Source organism: Mirounga angustirostris, unplaced genomic scaffold (genome assembly GCF_029215605.1).
Source record: "Mirounga angustirostris isolate CCGP_5_RB_7025 unplaced genomic scaffold, mMirAng1.0.hap1 SCAF_2, whole genome shotgun sequence".
In the NCBI taxonomy this organism is placed as follows: domain Eukaryota; kingdom Metazoa; phylum Chordata; class Mammalia; order Carnivora; family Phocidae; genus Mirounga; species Mirounga angustirostris.
Genome location: NW_026991710.1, coordinates 153,489,219 through 153,511,232, shown reverse-complemented (window position 1 = coordinate 153,511,232; position 22,014 = coordinate 153,489,219). Strand labels below are relative to the sequence as shown.

The window sequence follows — 22,014 nt, the reverse complement described above, 5'->3', positions numbered from 1 at the left end:
CAGACATGTTCATTCAAGTGAATCATAAGAAACTTCTTAAAACAGGGTGAGAATGTGGGCCAAAACTCTGAAGAAAAGATTTAGTGGAATAAATGTACCACAGACAGCAATGTTAGAAAAATTCATCTGCTCACAAACAAGATAGGAAGTAACAGGCTTCTCAGGGGCGTGTAAGAAAAATCTAAGACTTTAGGTGACTGAGGTTGATGTGAGAGTTGAGAGAAATGGCAATTTTAAACTTAGGCTGCATTAATAGAAGCATGGTGAGCAGAAAAATGGAGGTGACAAAGTTCTTGCAGTCTGCACTGGTGAGCTTACACCTGGTAAATTATATTCAGTTCTAGGTGCCTCTGATTGAAAAACTAAGTCCCAGCTTGGAGGTTGCCCTTGTGGGTGACCAGGGACATGAAGGGTCCAGAAACCAACAGGGAAGAACAGTGTTTAGCCCAGAGCAGAGCCAGTCAAGGGGACATGATTTCTGTTTGCAAATATATCGAGGGCTGTTATGGGGAGCAGTGTTAGGATTTTTTTTTTTTTTAATCATAGTAGAGAGAGAGGCAGACTTGCACTCAACATATAGAAGCTCTAATTCCCAGTAGAGCTGTCTGGATCCGGGTGTCTCGGCTGATGAGTGCAAACTCTCCACTCACATTGTTTAATCAGAACCTGGGTAGTGTGCACCAGACAGAAGTACCGCAGCGGGGTTTTCTACATCAGGAGACTGGTTGGACCCAATGACCTTTGATATCTCACCCAAGTCTAAGAGAGCCTTCACACAAAAATTTTCTCTGCCTTAATAGAAAATAACTTACAACCAATATTGCTGCTTAGATTACTTAGGTTGGGGGAGAAAAAGAGCATTCCATGCACGCTCTTCACATTAAGAACTAAGAACAGGAAACATACTCAGTAAATTTAATAAGTAATAATAATAAAGATAATTTGGCTGCGTATTATGCCAGGAGGAGAGAAAAGGAGAAAGAAAGAAAAAAAAGATGGAGAAAATTTGAGAAAGAATGATGGAGCTAAAGGAGAGGAAAACAAGGCAGATCAATAGAATAAGAGAGGAAGAGGGAGGAAAAGAGTGAAGGGCCAGAATCTGAAGTGATACAATATTTTCCTTTCTTTTTCTGCCTTCTTGAAGCATGATACATATCATGACTAGCGCAAGATGGAGCTTTTCTTTTTCTAACTTAGATTTTGCATTCATCAGGGTGCCTGGGTCGCTCAGTTGGTTAAGCGACTGCCTTCGGCTCAGGTCATGATCCTGGAGTCCCAGGATCGAGTCCCGCATCGGGCTCCCTGCTCAGTGGGGAGTCTGCTTCTCCCTCTGACCCTCTTCCCTCTCATTCTCTCTCAAATAAATAAATAAAATCTTAAAAAAAAAAATTTTACATTCATCAAAGATATGTATGCATTTTAATGATCTTTTCAAATAATCTGTTCAAATAATCTTGTATCAAATAGCTCTACAGGCTTATTATGGAAGCAGAAGCTCCTAAACTCTCATTCCCATGTCCTATTTAACCACAGGCATCTGTTTCAACCCTTAAACAGTTACTTTTTATATTTATTTCCACATTTCTAAATAATGCAGTTATACCACTATTTCTTGACTTTTATTCTGTTTTGTTAAATGGATTATCTGTTCCCACTATGGAGAGAAGAGCTTTCTCAGCTCTATTTCTCATTTAACACACATTCTTTCCCCTATCCTCCTGGTGCAGTTATATCATGCTTTCCTTTAGGTTGTTTTTCAGTTTACTTTATTATAATTGCATCAATATTATTCACAACCAAGCCATGCACTATATTTTCTTCTGCAACATTTTATTTTCCTTAGAGTTCATAATGATCTTCTTTTTCTATTTATCCATCATCAATTCTTCTCACATTTCCTCCACCCCAATCCCTATGCCATTTTCATCCATCTCTTCTAGATGTAGTCAAATACATCAGGTCTTCTAATTTATATTTTTGTAGACATCTCCCCCAAATGTTCTGATTTGCTTCATACTGGACCCATTGCTCTCTACATCTAGCTTGTGGCTGTTATCCAGAGATTTTCCTTCACCTTAATCCTGGAGCTTCTCCTTGATTCTGTCTTAGGTTGGGGCCTTTGCCTTCTTACTATTCTGCCTTTCTCTTTCTTAATTTACTTCCCTGTTTTGGTGGAGCACATTTACAGTGGGATACATTTATGGAGACCTTGCATGTCTGAAAATATCTTTATACTTTTACCATTACCCTTGACTGATAGTTTGGGTATAAAATTGTAAGTTGAGATTGCCTGCAAATTTTGAAGGCATTCTACCATTGTTCTCTACCTTCTAATAGTATGAAGTCCAAAACTATTCCCATTCCTGACCTTTATATAAGGCCTTCTTCTTTTTCTCTCTAGAAGTATTTGAAATTTTCTCTATCCCGACTGTTTTAAAATTTTTGCAAAGGTAAGTATTGGTGTGGGTCAGTTTTCATCCTTTGTCCTAGGTACTCAGTGAGACCTTCCAATCTGGAATCTCAGGGTCTTTATTTCTGGGAAATTTTCTTTAATTATCCCCTTCATATTTTCCTTCCCCTCCCCCAACCCCTTTCTTTTTCCCAAACTCTTGTTATTTAGATATTGGACTTCCTGGACAGCTTCTCTCATTTTCCTAACTTTTCTCCCACAGCTTCCATCTTCTCATTTTTTCTTGTTTTACTTTTGGGGAGATTTCCTTGAGTTTATATTTTAAATGTTCTTTTTAATTAAAAAAAAATCCTGCTACCATTTTTTTTAATTTCCAAAAGTTTTTTATTCTGTGATAAATTTTTCATCATAACACTTTCTTATCTCATTGATGCAATATCTTTATATATCTCCCTGATGATATTGTTTTTAAGGATCATTTTTAAAAATTTTTTATTGTTATGTTAATCACCATACATCATTAGTTTTTGATGTAGTGTTCCATGATTCATTTTTTGTGCATAACACCCAGTGCTCCATGGAGAACGTGCCCTCTTTAATACCCATCACCAGGCTAACCCATGCCCCCACCCCCCTCCCCTTCTGAACCCTCAGTTTGTTTCTCAGAGTCCATCATCTCTCTTGGTTTGTCTCCCCCTCCGATTTCCCCCCCTTTATTCTTCCCCTCCTGCTATCTTCTTCTTTTTTTTTTTTTTTAACATATATTGTATTATTTGTTTCAGAGGTACAGATCTGCGCTGTGAATTATGCAAGACTGTTGAATCACAGATCTGTACCTCTTAAGGATCATTTTTAAGGAATATTTTCTTTTCCCAGCAATGGTCTCTGTTTGCTCTAAGCTACTTATATTCTATTTGTTTTGGTCTTTATCTTTCACATGAGAGACTTTTTGTTAAAGTATTGGTTGTCTCCTCATATTTAAGAGTGAAGGACTAAAGAAAATCTATTTGAAAGCTCTGTGGACATGGGCAGGTCAACTCAGGGTTTCACTGTGGGGTGACTTAGATGGTTTTTCTACAAGGGAATCCCCAATGTTTGTCTCTAAATTTTTTTTCTTGTTGTTTGATCATTTTCAGTCTTCTGTTTGGAGATTCTAAAAGTGGCAGCCAATGTTCTAGGAGCTGAAGGGGAAAAGAGAGCTGGCAAGTCGGTCCTAGCATTCTGTATGTGCACTTAATCATCTTGCTTTCAGTGTGGCTCAACCAGGCTGATTCCCTCAGTCCAGACAGCTTCCAGAGGCCAGCCTACAGTTTTCTGTCAGAGTGGGGAAGGAAGAGTTGCCCAGGAGTGTGCTGTCAGAGAGGCTAGCTGGGAGTTGAAATGCTTAATAAGCCTATTCTCAACTAACCATCTTTAAGCCCCACCTTCAACCCACTTCAAGAGGCACCTGGTGCTGTCAGTTTCTGAGACTTTGAGGAATTTTATGGTGTGTACCAATTACTATTTCTGGTAACAAATCATCCCCAAACCTCATGACGCAAAACAAAACCCATTCTAGTAGGTTCATGGGTTCCATGTGTTGGGAATGTGGACAGGACAGGCAACAGTGGCTTCTTTCTACTACACGATGTCTGGAGCTTTAGTTGGGCAAACTCAAATGGCTAGAAGTGACTCAAATGACTGCAGGCTAAAACAGCCGGGGCTGGAAGATCCATTTTCAGGATGGTTTCATCATTACCTACCTAGTATTTGGGCTGTGATGACGTGCAGAGTAGGTTCAGATGGGCTGGTTTACTGGAGCAACTTTACATGGTCTCTTCATGTGGTTTGGGTCTCTCACAGCATAATAGCTGGGATCTGAGAGAGAGCATCCTGAGAGCAAGTGTTCCAAGAGAACCAGGCAGAGGTTGCATGGCCTTTTATGAATTCACTTCAGAAGTCAGGGGCGCCTGGGTGGCTCAGTCGATTAAGCAGCTGCCTTTGGCTCAGGTCATGATCTCACGGTCCTGGGATCAAGCCCCACATGGGGCTACCTGCTTCTCCCTCTCCTCCCTCCTCCCCACTTGTTCTCTCTCTCTTGCTATCTCTAAAAAAAAAAAAGTCAGACAGCATCACTTTTGCTATACTCTATTGATTGAAGAACTCACAAGCCCTTACAGATCAAGGGGAGAGGACAAAGATGTGTCAAAGCATTTGGGGCCGTTTTAAAACCACATTATATTTCAAATTAGATTGTTCCTCAGCTTCTCTGCTTTCCCCACTACCAACATAGGGTTTAATTTTCTTGAACTGTCAGCATCAGGTTCAACAGCAGCAACAACAAAATACCAAACCCTTTTATGGTTTTCTTAGTGAGGTTCTAAAGGCAGAGGAGATATTTATATTCAATCTGCCATATTTATCCAAAAGTCCCATTTATTTAATTGATAGAATTCTTGCACTTACAATTTTATACTAATTTGTTGATTTTGTCACCCATGATTTTTTTCAACCAATTTTTAACTGTACTTTTCATTCTACATATGGCTTTGTATCAAGACCCTTTACCATTCTGGTCACATTTCTCTAGACAGCCTATTCTTTTTCTCAAAGAGCTTGTTGAGATGAACCACCCAACAATGAACCCAGATCTGTGGGAATATAGCACCTTGAGACAATTGCCTCCTTGCTTTGGACACAAGTCTTTGCTGATGCAGTCTGAGACCAAATAATGTTTCTTGACTGCTACTCCACACTGTTGACCAAGCCCCCCAAACAACCATTACACATGGGCTATCAAAGCAGGTTTTCTCCATCTTGTTCTTGTGCAATTGACTTGCAAATTCTGAGTGAGAGTCTACTTTACATTTATCCCTAGTTATATTTTAATCTTGTTAGCTTCAGTTCATTACTCCAATCTGTTGAGATCTTTTGAACTTTGATTCTATCTTCCATAGTATTAGCTAATTCTAACTTTGTGTCATTTATAGATCTGACAAGCCTGCCACATGCTACAACCAAGCCACTGAAAATATACTGAAAAGCTCAGGACTTTGGCTCTGGGTGCCTTTACGCTAAGGTCAACAGATCAGGACATAATTGCTACTGAAAAGATAGATTGTTACTCAGAGTTCTCAGGAAGAAGGAGCATGCCACACCATGGGGGGCTACTTGGGAAGCACTGGTGTCGGTTAGGAGGAAAAGGAAGTGAGGGGGAAATGTGGGCAAGAGACTTTGTTGTGATTTCCTCGGGAAGAAACAAATTAAACAGGGTAATCAGGTTTAGGATTGGCTAGTTTGAATAATTCCAGCAGGATCTGGGGCAGGGGAACTGTCCCTACTTGTCTGGTAACTGGCCCTGGGGTGATTAGTAGAGGTGAATAGTGGCCCAGCGTATGAGACCCCAATAAAGAAGGTGGTTTGCAGTGCGAGTTCTGGACTGATTGGTTTGCATTTGAAAAGCACAGCACACTCACTGGAAGGCAAGTTATTTACTATCTCTAGGAATTGGGGTGGACGGTAGTCCCTCCAGGGTCAGCAAGGCCCCAGATGTCAAAGCATCAGAATGTAGAAAATAAATGATGTGATTAATACATAAATACATTGTGTTAATACACAAATACAGAGAGCTAATGCTAATGCAAGGAGTCTGTGGACAGTCTCCGAGAAGTCCTGCCACAGTGCTCATGACACTCTACGTGCCCCAGATATTTTCTCTTTCACCTTCCTCATCCAAAAGGAGAAGGAAGTGTCAGAATAATCTTCCCACTATTGCTTCAGACTATTCCTGACTCATCTCTACTCAGGAGCTTTGGTGGTGCTCCACTGAGGGGCGCAGCAGAGGTTCAGCATGCAGGGAGTAGGCAGCCCTGAAGATCACTTCCCTGTGTCCCTCAGTATGCTCCTCGTAAAGCATGTGCACACATGTGTGTATTTTTCAAGATAGATTCATTCCTAGATCAATAGTTTTCCCTTTCCCCAATTCCTACTGAAACTTATGCATGGAAACCTCAAATCCAAGTTAAAGGCAGTGAGTTAGAATTAAAATTGGCTGGGATTAAGTGTCTGCTCCCTAAGATCTACTAGGATGAGCTCTTGGCAAGGGTGAGTGAGCATTCTTGCTGTAGGTCGTCTCTCCCCTTCTCTGGATTCGGTAACTTTGGCCACTTCCCCTGATCTCTGCCACAGACATGCCACTGTGCTTCTGACAGAGCGGACCACAGCCACCAGGATTTTAGCACATGCGAGAACAGACTCGTAAAGCTCATTGTCTTTCTCTGGAAACTCTTCCAGTCCCCTTGAATGGGTAGAGGGAAGCTGCTGAGGACACAGACTAAAGACGGCCAGATCGCAGCCAGAGGCAGGAGCTAAACCAGGAAAACTGCTCAGGAGCAATTAAAACCCTTCCACCCTAGTATTTCCAAGTCTTTATGTGTCACGTCACCAGATGAAGCCAGTGTGCCCGCAGGTGGCATATCTCTGTGAGCGTAATCGACTCTCCATTTGGTCACATTCCTTGGGCTGCTGTCTACTGCCGCAGTAGATGGAAAGACAAAGCTCATCCAGCCCCATCTCCCTCCACACCCTTCCACAGAGCCTGCATCCTCAGCAGGTGCATCTTGGATCAGAGATTCATCAGAATCCCTTCCACCTCTTATGCTCTCTGACTATGAGTTTTGATTGAAAGATCCCACCTTTAGAGGACATCCTCCAGGGAGGAAGATCTGTTGTCCAGGTTTTCTTCTTTGAAGGGTCCTCTATCCAGCCACATCCCTGACTTTGGGCGCGTACAGAGCCCATTCCACTGCATGACTAATCTTCAGATTGTGTGACAGTATCTCCAGAAACCACAGGCACATTGCTGAGGGGTTGAAGCCCAAGCATCCAGATGCTGACATGCCAAGCCCACATCCTTGGCCTCTCTGAGTCCTGATGGCTTTCCGGGCCCCTTTGGTGCTGACATTCCATTGTTCAGTTCAGCACCTTCAAGCATGCTGTCTCCTATTACTAGCATAGCTTGGCACACATTCAAAGCACTGCACCGTCACCCCCAAGCTTCCCCTTCCAGACACCATGTCCTCTTACATCTAATCTTTTCTGGTGGAAAGGGAAAGGCCCTTCTCAGGGGGTCTGGGGACCTGCCATTGGTGGGCTGTTGGAAGAGTATTGATCCTCCAAGTATACAGCAGTCCTCTTAAAAATTGCCAATGTATTCTACCTGGAAGGGAACTTTTGTGGACACTCAAAAGTTAAAGGAATAAACAGAGCTAGGAAGGTTTGCCTAGCAACACCAGGGCTGCTCCGTTGTACCAATCTAGGTGGTACCACTCACATGGAATTTGCTGGGATTTGCACTCTGTGGAGTTGAGCCCTGCTACCTGCTGATTCTTTCCTAATTCTTCATCTGGTCTCATTGCCATTTGGGACACAATGCCCTACATCTTTGGCAAACTTCAAGTTAGTCTCTTAGAATGGGAGAGCCAGAAGGGACTTAGGGTTTAGTGTCACACTATTACCTCCTTTTGAGATGAGGAGACTGTAGCCTGAAGAGGTGAAGTAACTGTGCAGACATCCCAGGAGGAAGAGGCAGGAGTGGCTGCCAAGGCTCTTGACTTCCCCTTTACCTTTGCTGCCAAAGGGTAGTCTAGAGACCAGCAGCATGAGCAGATCCAGGAGCCTGCTGCAAAGGCAGTGTCTCCAGCTTCAGCCCCAGCTGAATCAGAACCTGCCTTTAAGACTTCCTGGTCACTTGCATACGCACATCAAAGTTCACCATTACCCAAGAAGGAACAGTGGAGACCTCTAAATGTACTCTCGTTTTCAGCATAACTCAAATCCCCCCACTCTGGGAGGAAAAGGATGGATGTTGTATGTGGAGGAGGAGGGGCTAAGATGTGTGCATTTTAGGAATCTGCTCATCTGGAGAGGCTTACCCTTCCAGGTAGATGGCCTCAGAGGGGACATCTGTGGGACATGCTCGTGTAAGTCTGGGGAGTTGTGACCTCACGTCCTCGCTCATTCTCTCACTTGAGCAGGTTTATGTTTTGCCTTTTGGTCTGCCTGACTGAACAAAGGCACAACCTCTTGGCTCCTCACCCTCTTGATGTCAAGAACATGACCCTTTGCAGAGGGGGAGGCCTTAGAGAAGCGAGGGGCCTGGGATTTGAAAGAGCTCAGCTACTGTCTCCTGGAGCCATTGCTCTGCAGGAAGAAGCTGCAGCTCCTGGGGTGCTGTGGACTGAATATTTGTGTTCCCCAAAATTCATAAGCTGAAACCTAACCCCCCATGTGATGGTGTTAGGAAGTGGGGCCTTTGGGAGGCGATTAGCTCAAGAGGGAGGAGCTCTCATGAATGGGATCAGTGCTCTTATAAAAGAGACCCCAGAGAGGGATACCTGGTTGGCTCAGTCGGTTGTTTTTAAGCCACCCAGCCTGTGGAATTGTTATAGCCACACGAATGGACTAGGACATGAGGCACACCCCGCCCTCCCCACCGAACTCCATAACTCTTTGGACCTCTCTTTAGGTTCAGTTTGGTTTATAGAAGTCATCCCCACATCTCCATTATATCGCAAGCTGTTTTGAGGAGGGACTGCTTCCAATGCATTGTAGCCTTAATTGCATTTAGTAGATAGGTAGTGCTGACCACAGATTAGTGGAGAGGGACTGGTGAAGAAAACACGTCTGGAGGGTGGAGGCAGCCACCTCCTGGAGGCCAGCATCTGGGGGCTTGACCAGGTCTGCCCTGGGCCTCCCTTGGTTCCGGGAAGACTGGCCCATTGTTATGGACTGAATGGTGCCCCACTCACACTCATTCATGTGTTGAAGCTTTAGCACCCCAGTGCCTCAGAATGTGACTGTATTTGGAGATAGTACCTTTAAAGAGGCAATCAAGTTAAAAGGAGGTTAGGGTGGCCCCTAATCCAATCTGACTGTAAGCCTTATATAAAGAGGAAATTTGGACACACCAAAAGACACCAGGGCATGCAGACAGAAGAAGCCTTACCAGAAACCAACCCTGCTGACACTTGGCTCTTGAACTTCTAGTCTCCAGAGCTGGAGAAAGTACATCTCTGGTATTTCAGCCACACAGTCCGTGGTATTTTGTTACCGCAGTCTTGGCATACTAAGACACTCACGAACATGCATAGCGACCCAGATCCTGAATCACCAAGAACTAAGTATCTAAGCACTTACCATATTCCATTTCCATGAAGAACAGCAACTTCTAGGCTCCAAATGGAAAGAATTACTTTGATATAAACAAGTGATAGTAGGAAGTAGAAATTTGTGGACAAAACGTAAAATGTTCACTCCACCGGAAAAGAACCTGCAATGTATCTTACTGTCTTATGGCTATGGTCTTTTTTAGCATATTTTGCAACAAAGAGTGTATATGCTCCCTTTTCCAGCATAATTAGATTTCCTTTAAAGCTGGAAAACCTACAGTCTGGATCTGATTTGATGTTTTGCTTATCAGCCCACCACCACTATTTCTAAAACTCTATGCCTAGGAAAACAACACTTAAAAAAAAAAAAAGCTAGTTTTAGTTGCATGCAATCTCTTTAAGTGCATGCCTGCATTCAAATATGTAAATATGTGAGTCATATTTGTATGACCAAATTATTTTTTTTTAAGATTTTTAAAATTTATTTATTTGAGAGAGAGAGAGAGCACATGAGAGGGGGGAGGGTCAGAGGGAGAAGCAGACTCCCTGCCGAGCAGGGAGCCCAATGCGGGACTCGATCCAGGGACTCCAGGATCATGACCTGAGCCGAAAGCAGTCGCTTAACCAACTGAGCCACCCAGGCGCCCTGTATGACCAAATTATTATCCTATTTTGTGATTCTATCTTATTTCTGTATGTCCCTCCTTAGGCTTTTCTTTTTTTATTTTTATTTATTTTTTTTAGATTGTATTTATTTATTTAATTGACAGAGAGAGACACACATACAGTGAGAGAGGAAACACGAGCAGGGGGAGTGGGAGAGGGAGAAGCAGGCTTCCTGCCGAGCAGGGAGCCCGATGCGGGACTCAATCCCAGGACACTGGCATCATGACCTGAGACGAAGGCAGACGCTTAACCGAATGAGCCACCCAGGCGCCCCTTTACTTTTTATTTTTAAAGATTTTATTTATTTATTTGACAGAGAGAGAGTGTGCTCGAGCAGGGGGAGGAGCCGAGGGAGAGGGAGAAGCAGGCTCTGCGCTGAGCAGGGAGCCCGTCGTGGGGCTCGATCCCAGGACCCTAGATCATAACCTGAGCCCAAGGCAGATGCTTTACTGACTGAGCCACCCAGGTGCCTCAGGCTTTTCTTTTTTTAATCAACAATCATATTACAATGTCAAAGAGGCTCCCCATCCCTATTACAGAAGGTCAGTTCTTGCAAACCTGGAGCTGTTGGCGAGTCCTGTATTCATGGCCCCTCCTTAACCACCTATTTGTAGATACCAGTTGTGATTCCAAGGTAATGGGGGTCACCTCTGGTTTCTTTCCTGACCCGAGATTCGAAGTTTCCCCCTTTCTTATTCCCATGTCCTCAAGTGGGGGCAGACTTTGAGACTCAAAAGACATAGCACTGATTTTCCTAGCAGGGGAAGAACACAAACTCCAAGCCCCAAGAAGATGCCTGTCACTGAGGGAGTGGGACCCCTCACCCATACATATGGGTCAGACAGAGTGCTTTTGTCCACCCACGGTGGCTGGGTCCTATAGCCAGCAGCCCTCTCTTCTACCCTCTACATCCCTGCTCAGTTATCCTCTGAATCAGTCTTTCTGGAGCTGTAACCCACACCAGTCATCAGAATAGAAAGAATTTAAAATAAAGACTTGCTTACTAGGTATAAAGTTGGTAAGTGGGTAACGGAAAGGGAAAAAGAAAAACGCTCACAGCCAGTTGCCATCAGTATGTGTGTGTGTCTGGGGGAGGGGGGTCCTTTCCCTTCTCTTCATGTCTGTGGGGTAGAGTGAAAGCCCTCTCCTTCCCCTCTGCCTCAACTCAGCTCTAGTATCTGTGAAAACCTACACAAGGCCTGCCCTCTCCATCACCTGCTGGAAATTCCTCTAAAATTGACCTCTGAGGATAGATTTTTTTAATAATCACTGCTACCTAATGGTGGTTCCACCCAATCTGGGCTCGAGTAGGAATGTTTACTGCATCCTGAACTCTTTCTAAGACACAGGTAGTTCCAGAGTTTCAACTGTTCTAGGTTTTTAAAAACTTTTTTCTACTACAGGTTTTAATTTCTGGGAGAGAGAGAGAAGCAATTGCTTTGGACTTGTCTCCCAGACAGCAGTCCTCAGCTTTCTTTCTACCATCTATATATAGCCATACAGCCTTCTCTTATCTTCTAGCTCGAGGCAAAACCTGCCTTTTCCTCCCTGTGATGCCAAAAGATAAAGATCGGTCATATAACTTGTCCCCTTTCCAGCAGCAAGAACCCTCATGTTTCTTGCAGGGTGAAAAATAAATGAAAGAACTTTTATATAGGCTATGCAGCAAGGCTTTAAAATAGAGATTTAAAGTGTTTTTTCTCACTAATGGTATCCAGGATACAGTCTTACCCAGATTTTGTGGATCATTATTGATTTTCTCTTTGTCCCTAATCAGATTAAACTGTGAGGTTAGGAGAAGGGAGGATATCCTGAGTTTTGACATGGTACTTAGATAGAAGAAAATAAACCAGCACAAGTTCATACTATTCCGGGTAATTCAATTGGAAGGGAGAGAAAGGCAAAAGAAACAAAAGACCAAAATGTCAGTTGATAACACTGATTGCATGTGATACCACGTTTTCAGAGAAAGTGAGGAATCGCTTCTCAATGGTCTTCTTGACATCAAAGTGCCGATGTTGTATTTTGATAGTAATAACACCTCATTTATCCAGCATCATCAGGCATGAAGTGCTCCCCACACAACACATTCCCTGATGTCATTGGGCACAGAAAATGTTTTATTTTTACAATTTGGATGCTGTGCATTCTAAAATGAGCATTTCCCTGTTTTCTTAAGCAGAGCTTACTAGCTATAATTTAACATTTTTAATGAATCAATCACCACTTATGATGATCGTAACATCATTCTGGCAGGATACATCCCCCAAGGAAGAAAGCTGGGGATAGGAAAAAAGCTACTTGAAGTTGGCATGACCCAGCTGAGATGGGTGTAACAGAGTCTGTCTCGGGCTTTAGTGACATCAGCCCAGAACTGGATGGTGTACAGGGGCCTTCGTGCAATCACGCCAAGAAACAATCCAAAAGTAAGCTCTCCTCCTATGAGACAAGGCAGTGTTGGGTTCAAATAATTAATAGTAATAATAATAATAATAATAATATTTGCTTTGGAGAAATGTGCTTGCCCACAGATAATGTGCAAGGCCACACAATTCTGGATCTGAGTATAAGAGCATTTTAGTCTCAAATTGTTTTCCAGAAACACCGTCTACTTACTAGCAAGAATGAGAACTCCTGTGATGCTGTTTTTTGTCTTTTAACCAAAAATGGATATTATTCTTTTCTGTAGTAGGTGAATGGGATCAGATTATTAACATTACCATCTTGCACTGCTTGCTTTGTTTTTGCCATTTTTCCTTTCACTTTGAAAAAATTTCAAACTTGAAGAAAAGTTGTAGTAACAGTAGCTGGGTGATTCAATTGGTTAAGTGTCTGACTCATGATTTCAGCTCAGGTCATGATCTTAGGGTCGTGAGATTGAGCCCCATGTCAGGCTCCGCACTCAGCAGGGAATCTGTTTGAGATTCTCTCTCTCTCTCTCTCTCTCTGCCCTGCCCCTTACCCATGCTCTCTCTCTCAAATAAATAAATAAATCTTTAAAAAAATTATTCTAAAGAAAAAAATCAGAGATAGGGACAAAGATATCTATATAAAAATATTCTCTACAATGTTATTTATAATGGAAAAAATAGCATCATCTAAATGTCTAATAATAGAATAATGGTAAAATCAATGATAATGCATTTATACTTAGAATACTATGTAGGCATCTAAAGTTGTGTTTTCAAAAACTATTGTATTCTCTGCCCACTTCACAGTCTTCTGAGCAACACACCTTCTTCCCTGCTCTCCTCTAGAACTAAGGCCTGCCCTGAACCAGTCTTGCTGTCTCTGCTGGTAGCATCCTGCCTAACCCTTTCCTGGGAAGGTGGATCTGCTGTGACTTCAAACCCGTGATGGAGCCCACTGGCTAGACTAAGGAACATGATGAAAGACTGTTTCTCCTAATATTAACCTCCCAAACCAGTAGCTCTTATTTCTGAGTCTCCTCTAGTCCTCTGGAGTCTACCCTTGGCGTTTAAAGTTTTTCCTTTCTTTTGGGCATCGATTCTGATTTTCTTTCCTGGATTCGTATTAGTATCAGCCTGAAGCCTCGTGCAAGGACTCAAAACTCTGCCCCAGCTTCTCCCCCATTTCTTCTGCTCCACCAGTGTTGGTGCCTTCCTGATGGACAGCTCCTGGTTACATTCTTCAGGCAGTTACCATATCGCCCCATGTCAGTGCCAGCTCTGACTAACTTTCTAAGCTTTGTCTGGAGTTAAGTCCACTGCTCCTGATAATAACAAGGTAATTTCATCTGGGCAAAACTAAGATTTAGAGGAGAGAGAGATAAATCCAGCAAGATGTTAATGAACAGCCCTTACTTACTGTCAAGGTTATATAGAATTATGTTGTTTACTTTCCAAATATTCGGTGATTTTCCAGATTTCTTTCTGTTATTGATTTCTAATTTAATTCCACTGGGATCAGGAATAAACTCTGTATGATTTCATTACTTTTAAATTTATTGAGATTTGTCTTGTGGCTCGGGATTTGGTCTATCTTGGTAAATGTTCCAAGTACACTAGAAATGAAGGTGTACTCTGATCCTGTTGAGTAGAGTGCTCTGTAAATATCAACTTGTAAAGTTGGTTGATATGTTGTTCAAGTCTTTTGTATTTGTCCTGAGTTTCTCTACTTGTTTTATCAGTTATCAATAGAAGGTGTTGAAATTTCCAACTATAATTGTGGATTTGGCTATTTTTCCTTCAAGTTCTATCAGCTCTTGCTTTATGTATTTTGAAACTTTGTTGTTAGGTAAATAACAAAGTTGTTACGTCCTCTTGATTACTTAAACACTTTATCACTACACAATGACTCTCTTTACCCCTGGAAATACTCCATGCTCTGAAATTTACTTTGCCTGATATTAATATGGCTATTCTTTAGGTTAAGATTTGCACTTACATATTTTTCATCCTTTTATTTTTACCATACATATGTCTTTACATTTAAAGTGGGTTTCCTATAGACAATGTATCATTGGATCTTGTTTTTTAAAATTGAATCTGGGGACACCTGGGTGTCTCAGTCGGTTAAGCATCTGCCTTTGGCTCAGGTCATGATCCCAGGGTCCTGGGATCGAGCCCCACATCAGGCTCCCTGCTCTGCGGGGAGCCTGCTTCTCCCTCTCCCTCTTCCACTCCCCTTGCTTGTGTTCTCTCTCTCTCTCTGACAAATAAATAAAATCTTTAAAAAATAATAAATAAAATTGAATTTGATAATCTCTGCCTTTTAATTAGTGTTTTAGACCATCTACACTTAATGTGCTTATTTATATGGTTGGTTTTAAATCTACTATCTGGTGGGGTTTTTTTTTCTATTTTACCTTCTGTTATTTGTTCTTTTTTTCCTCTTTTCCTGAATATTTAGGATTTTGAGTTTTTTTAATATTCCATTTATCTTTTTAAGTGGTTTATTAGATATATCTCTATTTGTTTCTAGTGGTTGCTCTATGGTTTATAATATACATCTTTAACTTATAACACTCTACCTCCAGGTAATATTGTATCACTTTAAGTATTGTATAAAAACCTTACAACAATATATTTCCATTTCCTCTGGCCTTTGTGTTATTGTCATATATTTTAATTCTACATGATATAAACCTCATGTTATAAACCTCATTGTTATTTTTGTTTTAAACAATATTTTAATTCTCACTCACCTCCCTCCATCAACCCTCAGTTTGTTCTCTATCATCAAGAGTCTCTTATGGTTTGCTTCCCCCTTTCTGTCTCTCTCTTTTTTCTCCTTCCCCTATGTTCATTTTACAATATGATGTTTTGATATGATTTCATATATGTATACATTGTGAAAGAATTTTCTTCCATCAAGTTAATTAACTAATATATTGATTACCTCAAAGTATCAATTTGCCTTTTTTAAACTAATATTTTTTTTTGTAGTATCTATTCTATTGTTAATCCCATCTGAACATTAAATCTTGAATCTCTAGAAGTTCTCTTTGGGTCTTTTTAAATTTTTTCCATTTCTCTCCTTATGTTAATGCTTTATCCTATCCACTTTAGTGTTTAGAGTAAATTTATAATAGCCATTTTAATATCCTTGTCTACTAATTCTATCACCTGTGTCATTTCTGGGTCTCTTCTATTGATTTTTCTCTTCGTTATAGGTCATATTTCTGTTTCTTTGCATGCCTGGTAATTTTTGTTTTGATATTATATATTGTGAATTTTCCATTGTTGGGTGCTGGATTTTTTTATTCCTTTAAATGTTTTTGTGTTTTGTTCTGGGATTCAGTTAATTGTAAAGACTTTGATCCTTCTGAGGTTTGTTTTTAATCTCTGTTAGGTGGGTGGTCTAGGACTATCTTGGACCCACTACTAAGGCAATATTCTCCTGAGGACTCTACTTGATGCCCCATGTGTAGGAAGGTTTTTCCACTCTAGCTACTCCTAGCTTGATATGGGATTTGGGGATTTTTCTGCCTGCTCCTTTCCAGTGGTTCTTTCTTGGTAGTTTCATGTATTAATCAGTACTCAGTTAAAGATTTGAGAGAATTCTGCTTCATATCTCTGGAGCTTTCTGTCTGTATAGAGCTCTCTTCTCCACAGTAATCCACCCTGTGAATTCTAAGCATCTTGGATTCCCCAAACTCTGAACTCTGTCTCTTTAACTCAAGAAGACTGTCAGGCTCTGTTTGGATTCCCTCTCCTTGTACAGTGGCCTGGAAACTCTATCTAGGCAGCAGGATGGGGCAATTGTAGGGCTTACCTTGTTTGTCTCCCTTCTTTCAGGGATCATTGTCCTATACTATTTTCCTATAGATGAAAACTGTTGTTTCATAAATTTTGTTTGGTTTTTTAGTAGCTTAACATCAGAGGGTAAATCTGGTCCTTGTTACTCCATCATGGCTGGAAATAGAAGTCCTCCACATCCCTCACTTGAAAAATAAACAGTGAAACTACGCAAACTGCAATGTGTGTGTTTAGAAGTTTAAAATGAAAAGGACCCGAGACGCACTGAGACCCATCTACATGGATGAATACTTTTTTATCTTACTTAGGCAGAAAACATTAAAATAAAAATGGAAGGATTTTAAATCCTAGAATTTCAATGCAGCAAAAGTTTTAGGGATAAGGGATAACTTTTTTAATCATCCAGTTCACTTCCTTCTTTTGGTACATGAGGAAATGAAACCTTAGAAATGTTAAGGAACTGTCAAAGGTCCTATTAGTACTAGGTAGAGGTGGGATCAAAACTCAAGTCTCTGACAAACAACCATTAAAACATGCCACCCCTATTCTGCCCCAAAATAACCATTTATCAAGTGCCATTAAGTACCATGTGTCAATACTTTTTAAGCATGATTTCAAACTTCCTGACAACTCTAACAGTGTCAAGGTAGGTATTACTATTATTGCCATTTTACTTACAGATAAATAACCTGAAACTCAAACAGTTTAAATAATTTGCCCGGTAGTTCTCAAAGTGTGGCCCTTGGAACACTTCTGGGGGTCTCCTAGGTCAGACTATTTTTATGATAATACTAAGATGTTGTTTGTCTTTTTTTTTTTTTTAACCATGTTGACACTTGCACTAAAGATTTAAAAACAAAGGTGGACAAAACCACTTGCACCTTAGCATGAACCAAGGTGGTGGCACCAAACTATACTAGTAACTATTATTTTTTTTCACTGTGTACTTTCAGTTTAAAAAAAAAGCAAGTTTCACTTAAGAATGTTCCTAATGAAACAGAAGTTATTAGTTCCATTAATTATTGATCCTTAAGAAGATGCTATTTTGTGATTTTATGTGACAAAAAGGGCAGTGCACTTAAGACACTTCTACTACCTCAAGGGAAAACACTTGTATGATTGAGTTGTCAGCTGAATTTGACTTTTCCCCCATAGAACATTATTTATACTTGAATTAATAACTGACAGACAAACTATGGTTAATCAAAATGAGCCTACCTCTTCAAAGGAAGTAACTGACAATATTTGTTGCCAATCATAAGATAAACTTTTAGGAAAAAAATTAGAATTTTATAAAACTTGTATCTGCCTCCATGAACTTAACAGCTTCTTGAAGAATACTTCAAGACTTTCCTGATTAAGTTGGGAGAGATATTAACAAGTATGATTTTTTAGGATATTATATAATGAAATATCAGAAGATCTGCTTAATTCAGTGAACAAATATTTTCAAAATGACTGATGCCACAGAATCATGCATTGGTAAAGATACATTCAAATTGTGAGATAGAAATGTATTTTAATGTAACAGAATATGAAAAAGTTCACCAATATGATTTCAGATTCTATACTGTAACTAGCCTTTAAGAAACTATCTTTTGTCAAGATCATAGTATCAAAGAACAATATCCAGAAATTATTTGAAAAGGCTATTAATACTCTTCCACATTCCAACTCTATATCTGTGTGAATCTGTATTTTCTTCGTATACATCAACCAAAAACATATCATGACAGAATGCAGAAACAGATAAGAGAATCCAGCTGTCTTTTATTAAGCCAGAGAATAGATTTGCAAAAGTGTAAATAATGTCACTCTTCTTGCTAAATTTTTTGAAAAGTTTTTTTCATAAAAATATGTTTTTATATTAATATATAGTAAGTTTATTTTAAATGAATTAGTAAATAATTGCTTCCAATTATTGTCAGTTTTAACTTTCAATACAGTAAATATCAACCCACATCAACAAAAGCTCTTTAGATTTCTCGATAAATTTTCAGAGTGTAGGGTCCTGAGATCAAAATGTTTGAGAAGTACTGATCTTAAATAACACTCCTGGGGAGTGGGAAGGCCAGGTCTCTCGTCCATCTGGCTTTAAACCCATGTTGCTTCCATGGCACGATGTTACCTCCTTACCCAAAAGTCTCATTAGTATTAAAACGGGAAATAGAATTGGGTCCTTAAATAAAGCTTTGTTTTTTGCAATGTTTTTTTTTTCCATAATATTTATTTTTCAATGTTTAGATATTTTTCTTTGCTGAAGCATGAGTTTCTTATCCCTAAAACTTTAGAACTCCATTAGGGACTCAAGATGACTCTTTTTGGCTATCAAATAAAAATGAAATGATGTTGCTCAGCAGTCAGCTGATGCCAGAAGTAACAATATTTTGAATTTTATATTGTATATAAAGTCCAAACGGTTGGAAGATGTTCTTTATTAGATTTTTAAAAACAAAAGTGATTCTGGTTCTTTGGCATCAGGCTTGTTTTTCATCTACTTGGTTCTAAGCCCTAAGAATTAAATTTATGCTTTGGGGGGAACAGCTTTGCTCGGGGACATTCTCAGAAGGAAATCTTGCATGCCCCTCCGCAGTACTGCATTCTCAGCAACCTCCCTCAGGCTTCTGTGTAGCTTTTCCATCTCCTTGTATTCACTTTTGACATCTACAGAAGAGCAAAAGTATGCATCAGGAGTTAGTGTCATTTTCAGAAATGTCCCCAGAAAACAAATCTCCTGAGGACCTCGTCACTTCTCCCAGAACGTGATATCTGGAATGAAACTTAGAGATCAGATAGTCCGATCAATTTATTTTACAAAAAAAAACCTGATCAAACTGGGCACTCTTGCTCTTACCTTAAGGCTTATCTCAGCATAGGGGTCACCCTCAAAAGAAACACAAACCTACACATAAAAAGATCCAGGAGATCACTGGGTCATTACTAAGTCTTCACAAGAGCTCAGTGAAAGGAGATCCAAAGCCCACCACAAAATAAACCCCCCTAAGTCCTCTCCAGGCTTCTCTCTCCTTCCCCTGACCCTCTGCTCCTAGCAGTTCTCATTCTAGGTAAATTTGCTTTGTTTTGGCCTCTTGGGTTTTCACTCATGAACAGCAATCAAATTATATCCTTATGATGGTGAATTTTAGATGTCAACTTGTCTGGGCTATGGTGCCCAGATATTTTGCCAAACATTATTCTGGAAGTTTCTGTGAGCATAGTTTTGGATGAGATTTACATTTAAATCAGCAGACCTTGAGTAAAGCAGACTGTCCTCCACAATGTGGGTGGGCCCCATCTAATTAGGTAAAGGCCTGGCCAGGTCAAAAGTCGGTGTCCCCAAGCAAGAGGGAATTCTCCAGCAGACCACCTTTGGACTTCATCAGCAACATTAGCTCTTTGGACTTCATCAGCAACATTAGCTCTTCCTTCTTCTACAGCAAACTGCTTTGGACTTGAACTCAAGTCTTTCCTGTGTATCCAGCCTGTTGGCATCCCCCATCAGATTTTGGACTCAGCAAACCTTCACATTCATATGAGCCAATTTCTTAAAGTAAATCTACCATCTATCTATCTATCTATCTATCTATCTATCTATCTATCTATCTATCTATCATCTATCTACCCATCCATCCACACATATTCATATCCTATTGGTTCTGTTTCTCTAGAGAACTCTGATTACCACAATCCTCTTTGAAGGAACACTTCAGACTGACCCTGAGGTTGGTTCAGGCATTGCTCCTGAATGCCTTTCCAATCCACCTTGGCTCTACACGTTCCATATCATTACCTAGACTCACCCATCCTGAGCCTGGCCAGCGATGGCACTCATGACCAAGGAGGGAATCAGAACCTTGAGTCTATTTGTCTTGCTTCTGAGTCTGGAAAGTCTCCCTTCTCCTCACTGCTTCATAAATCCAACTTATCCTTTCAGGCTCTACTCCAGGACCCAGATTACATGAAACTTCCCCAACATCCTGGCCCTGAATAACCACTGTCTTCTGAATAATCTGGTGGTCAAGTGTGTTCCTTCTGTCAGGTTTTTTTTAAATGTCACATTCCCAGTGAGACCTTCCCTGATCACCATGTCTCCCACGCCCAGCCCTCCCTCTCCCCTTTCTCTGCTTTATTCTTCTCCATTGCATTTATCACGTTTTGCGTGCCACATATTTTATTTATTGTTCTGCTTAGTGCCTGCCTTCTGACCACTGGGCTGTAAGCTCCATGAAGGCAGAGATTTTTGTCTTTATTGGTCCACTGCTGTATCCTCAACATCTAGAATACTACTCAGTACCTAGGAGGTAATTACAATCACTTATGCAGTGAATGCATACTATCTACTAATTTAATTTACATGCTCACACATCTTGTTTTACCAAGCAGGTAAGACTCAGAGCAGGGACTGTTATAGACCTCTTTGGCCCCTGGCACAGTACTCCCTACATAGTATATATCTGCTGTCGATGGAAAGAAAGGGAAATGATCTTAAATTGTGGCAGGAGCAATTTACATCAAATTCAGGTGAACATTTTCTGTGTGGGAGATTTGGACAGTTGGAAAACCTTTGGTGAATAGGAGTTCTTTATTTTTTTTTTAAGGTTGTATTTATTTATTTATTTATTTGAGAGAGAGTAAGAGAGCAGGGGGAGGGGCAGAGGGAGGGGGAGAAGCAGACTCCCTGCTGAGCAGGGAGCCCAATGCGGGGCTTAATCCCAGGACCCTGGGATCATGACCTGAGCCAAAGGCAGACACTTAACCAACTGAGCCACACAGGCACCCCAGGAGTTCTTTAAAGAGGACATAACTGGATGACTATAATCTTTTTTTTTCCCATTTTTTATTGTTATGTTAATCCCCATACATTACATCATTAGTTTTAGATGTAGTGTTCCATGATTCATTGTTTGTGCATAACACCCAGTGCTCCATGCAGAACGTGCCCTCCTCAATACCCATCACCAGGCTAACCCATCCTCCCACCACCCTCCCCTCTAGAACCCTCAGTTTGTTTTTCAGAGTCCATCGTCTCTCATGGTTCGTCTACCCCTCCGATTTGCCCCCCTTCATTCTTCCCCTCCTGCTACCTTCTTCTTTTTTTTTTTTCTTAACATATATTGCATTATTTGTTTCAGAGGTACAGATCTGAGATTCAACAGTCTTGCACAATTCACAGCGCTTACCAGAGCACATACCCTCCCCAGTGTCTATCACCCAGTCACCCCATCCCTCCCACCCCACCCCCCACTCCAGCAACCCTCAGTTTGTTTCCTGAGATTAAGAATTCCTGGATGACTATAATCTTGTAATAGTTTCCTGTGAAGTCCTAGTCGGAAGGTCAAGAGATAGTTCAATAAAGTATAGGGTGAGGGAGTTATAGCACCTTCCTGAGAGATCATTAGGAACAGATTAGAGGTCCATCTTACCAACCAGAGATGGGAAATAATAAGTTCCAGGGCAAGAGACAAGTGTAGGACAGATGCTTAGAAGCAGCAATGTGGCTTTTACTCTGGAAATAGCTCTGACCACTTTCACTCTGACATACAGCAAGGACATCAGATCTATTTTTTTC

General features: G+C 40.8%; 1 protein-coding gene across 1 annotated transcript in view; it reads right to left on the bottom strand.

Moving 5' to 3' along the window:
* Positions 1-18,261: 18,261 nt before the first annotated feature.
* Positions 18,262-22,014, bottom strand: part of NUGGC (nuclear GTPase, germinal center associated) — a 45,679-nt gene continuing 41,926 nt past the window's right edge. The window contains exon 18 of the mRNA XM_045879338.3: positions 18,262-19,109. Coding sequence (XP_045735294.1) covers positions 18,970-19,109 — 140 coding nt within the window. The 3' untranslated portion in view covers positions 18,262-18,969. The remainder of the gene's footprint in view (positions 19,110-22,014) is intronic.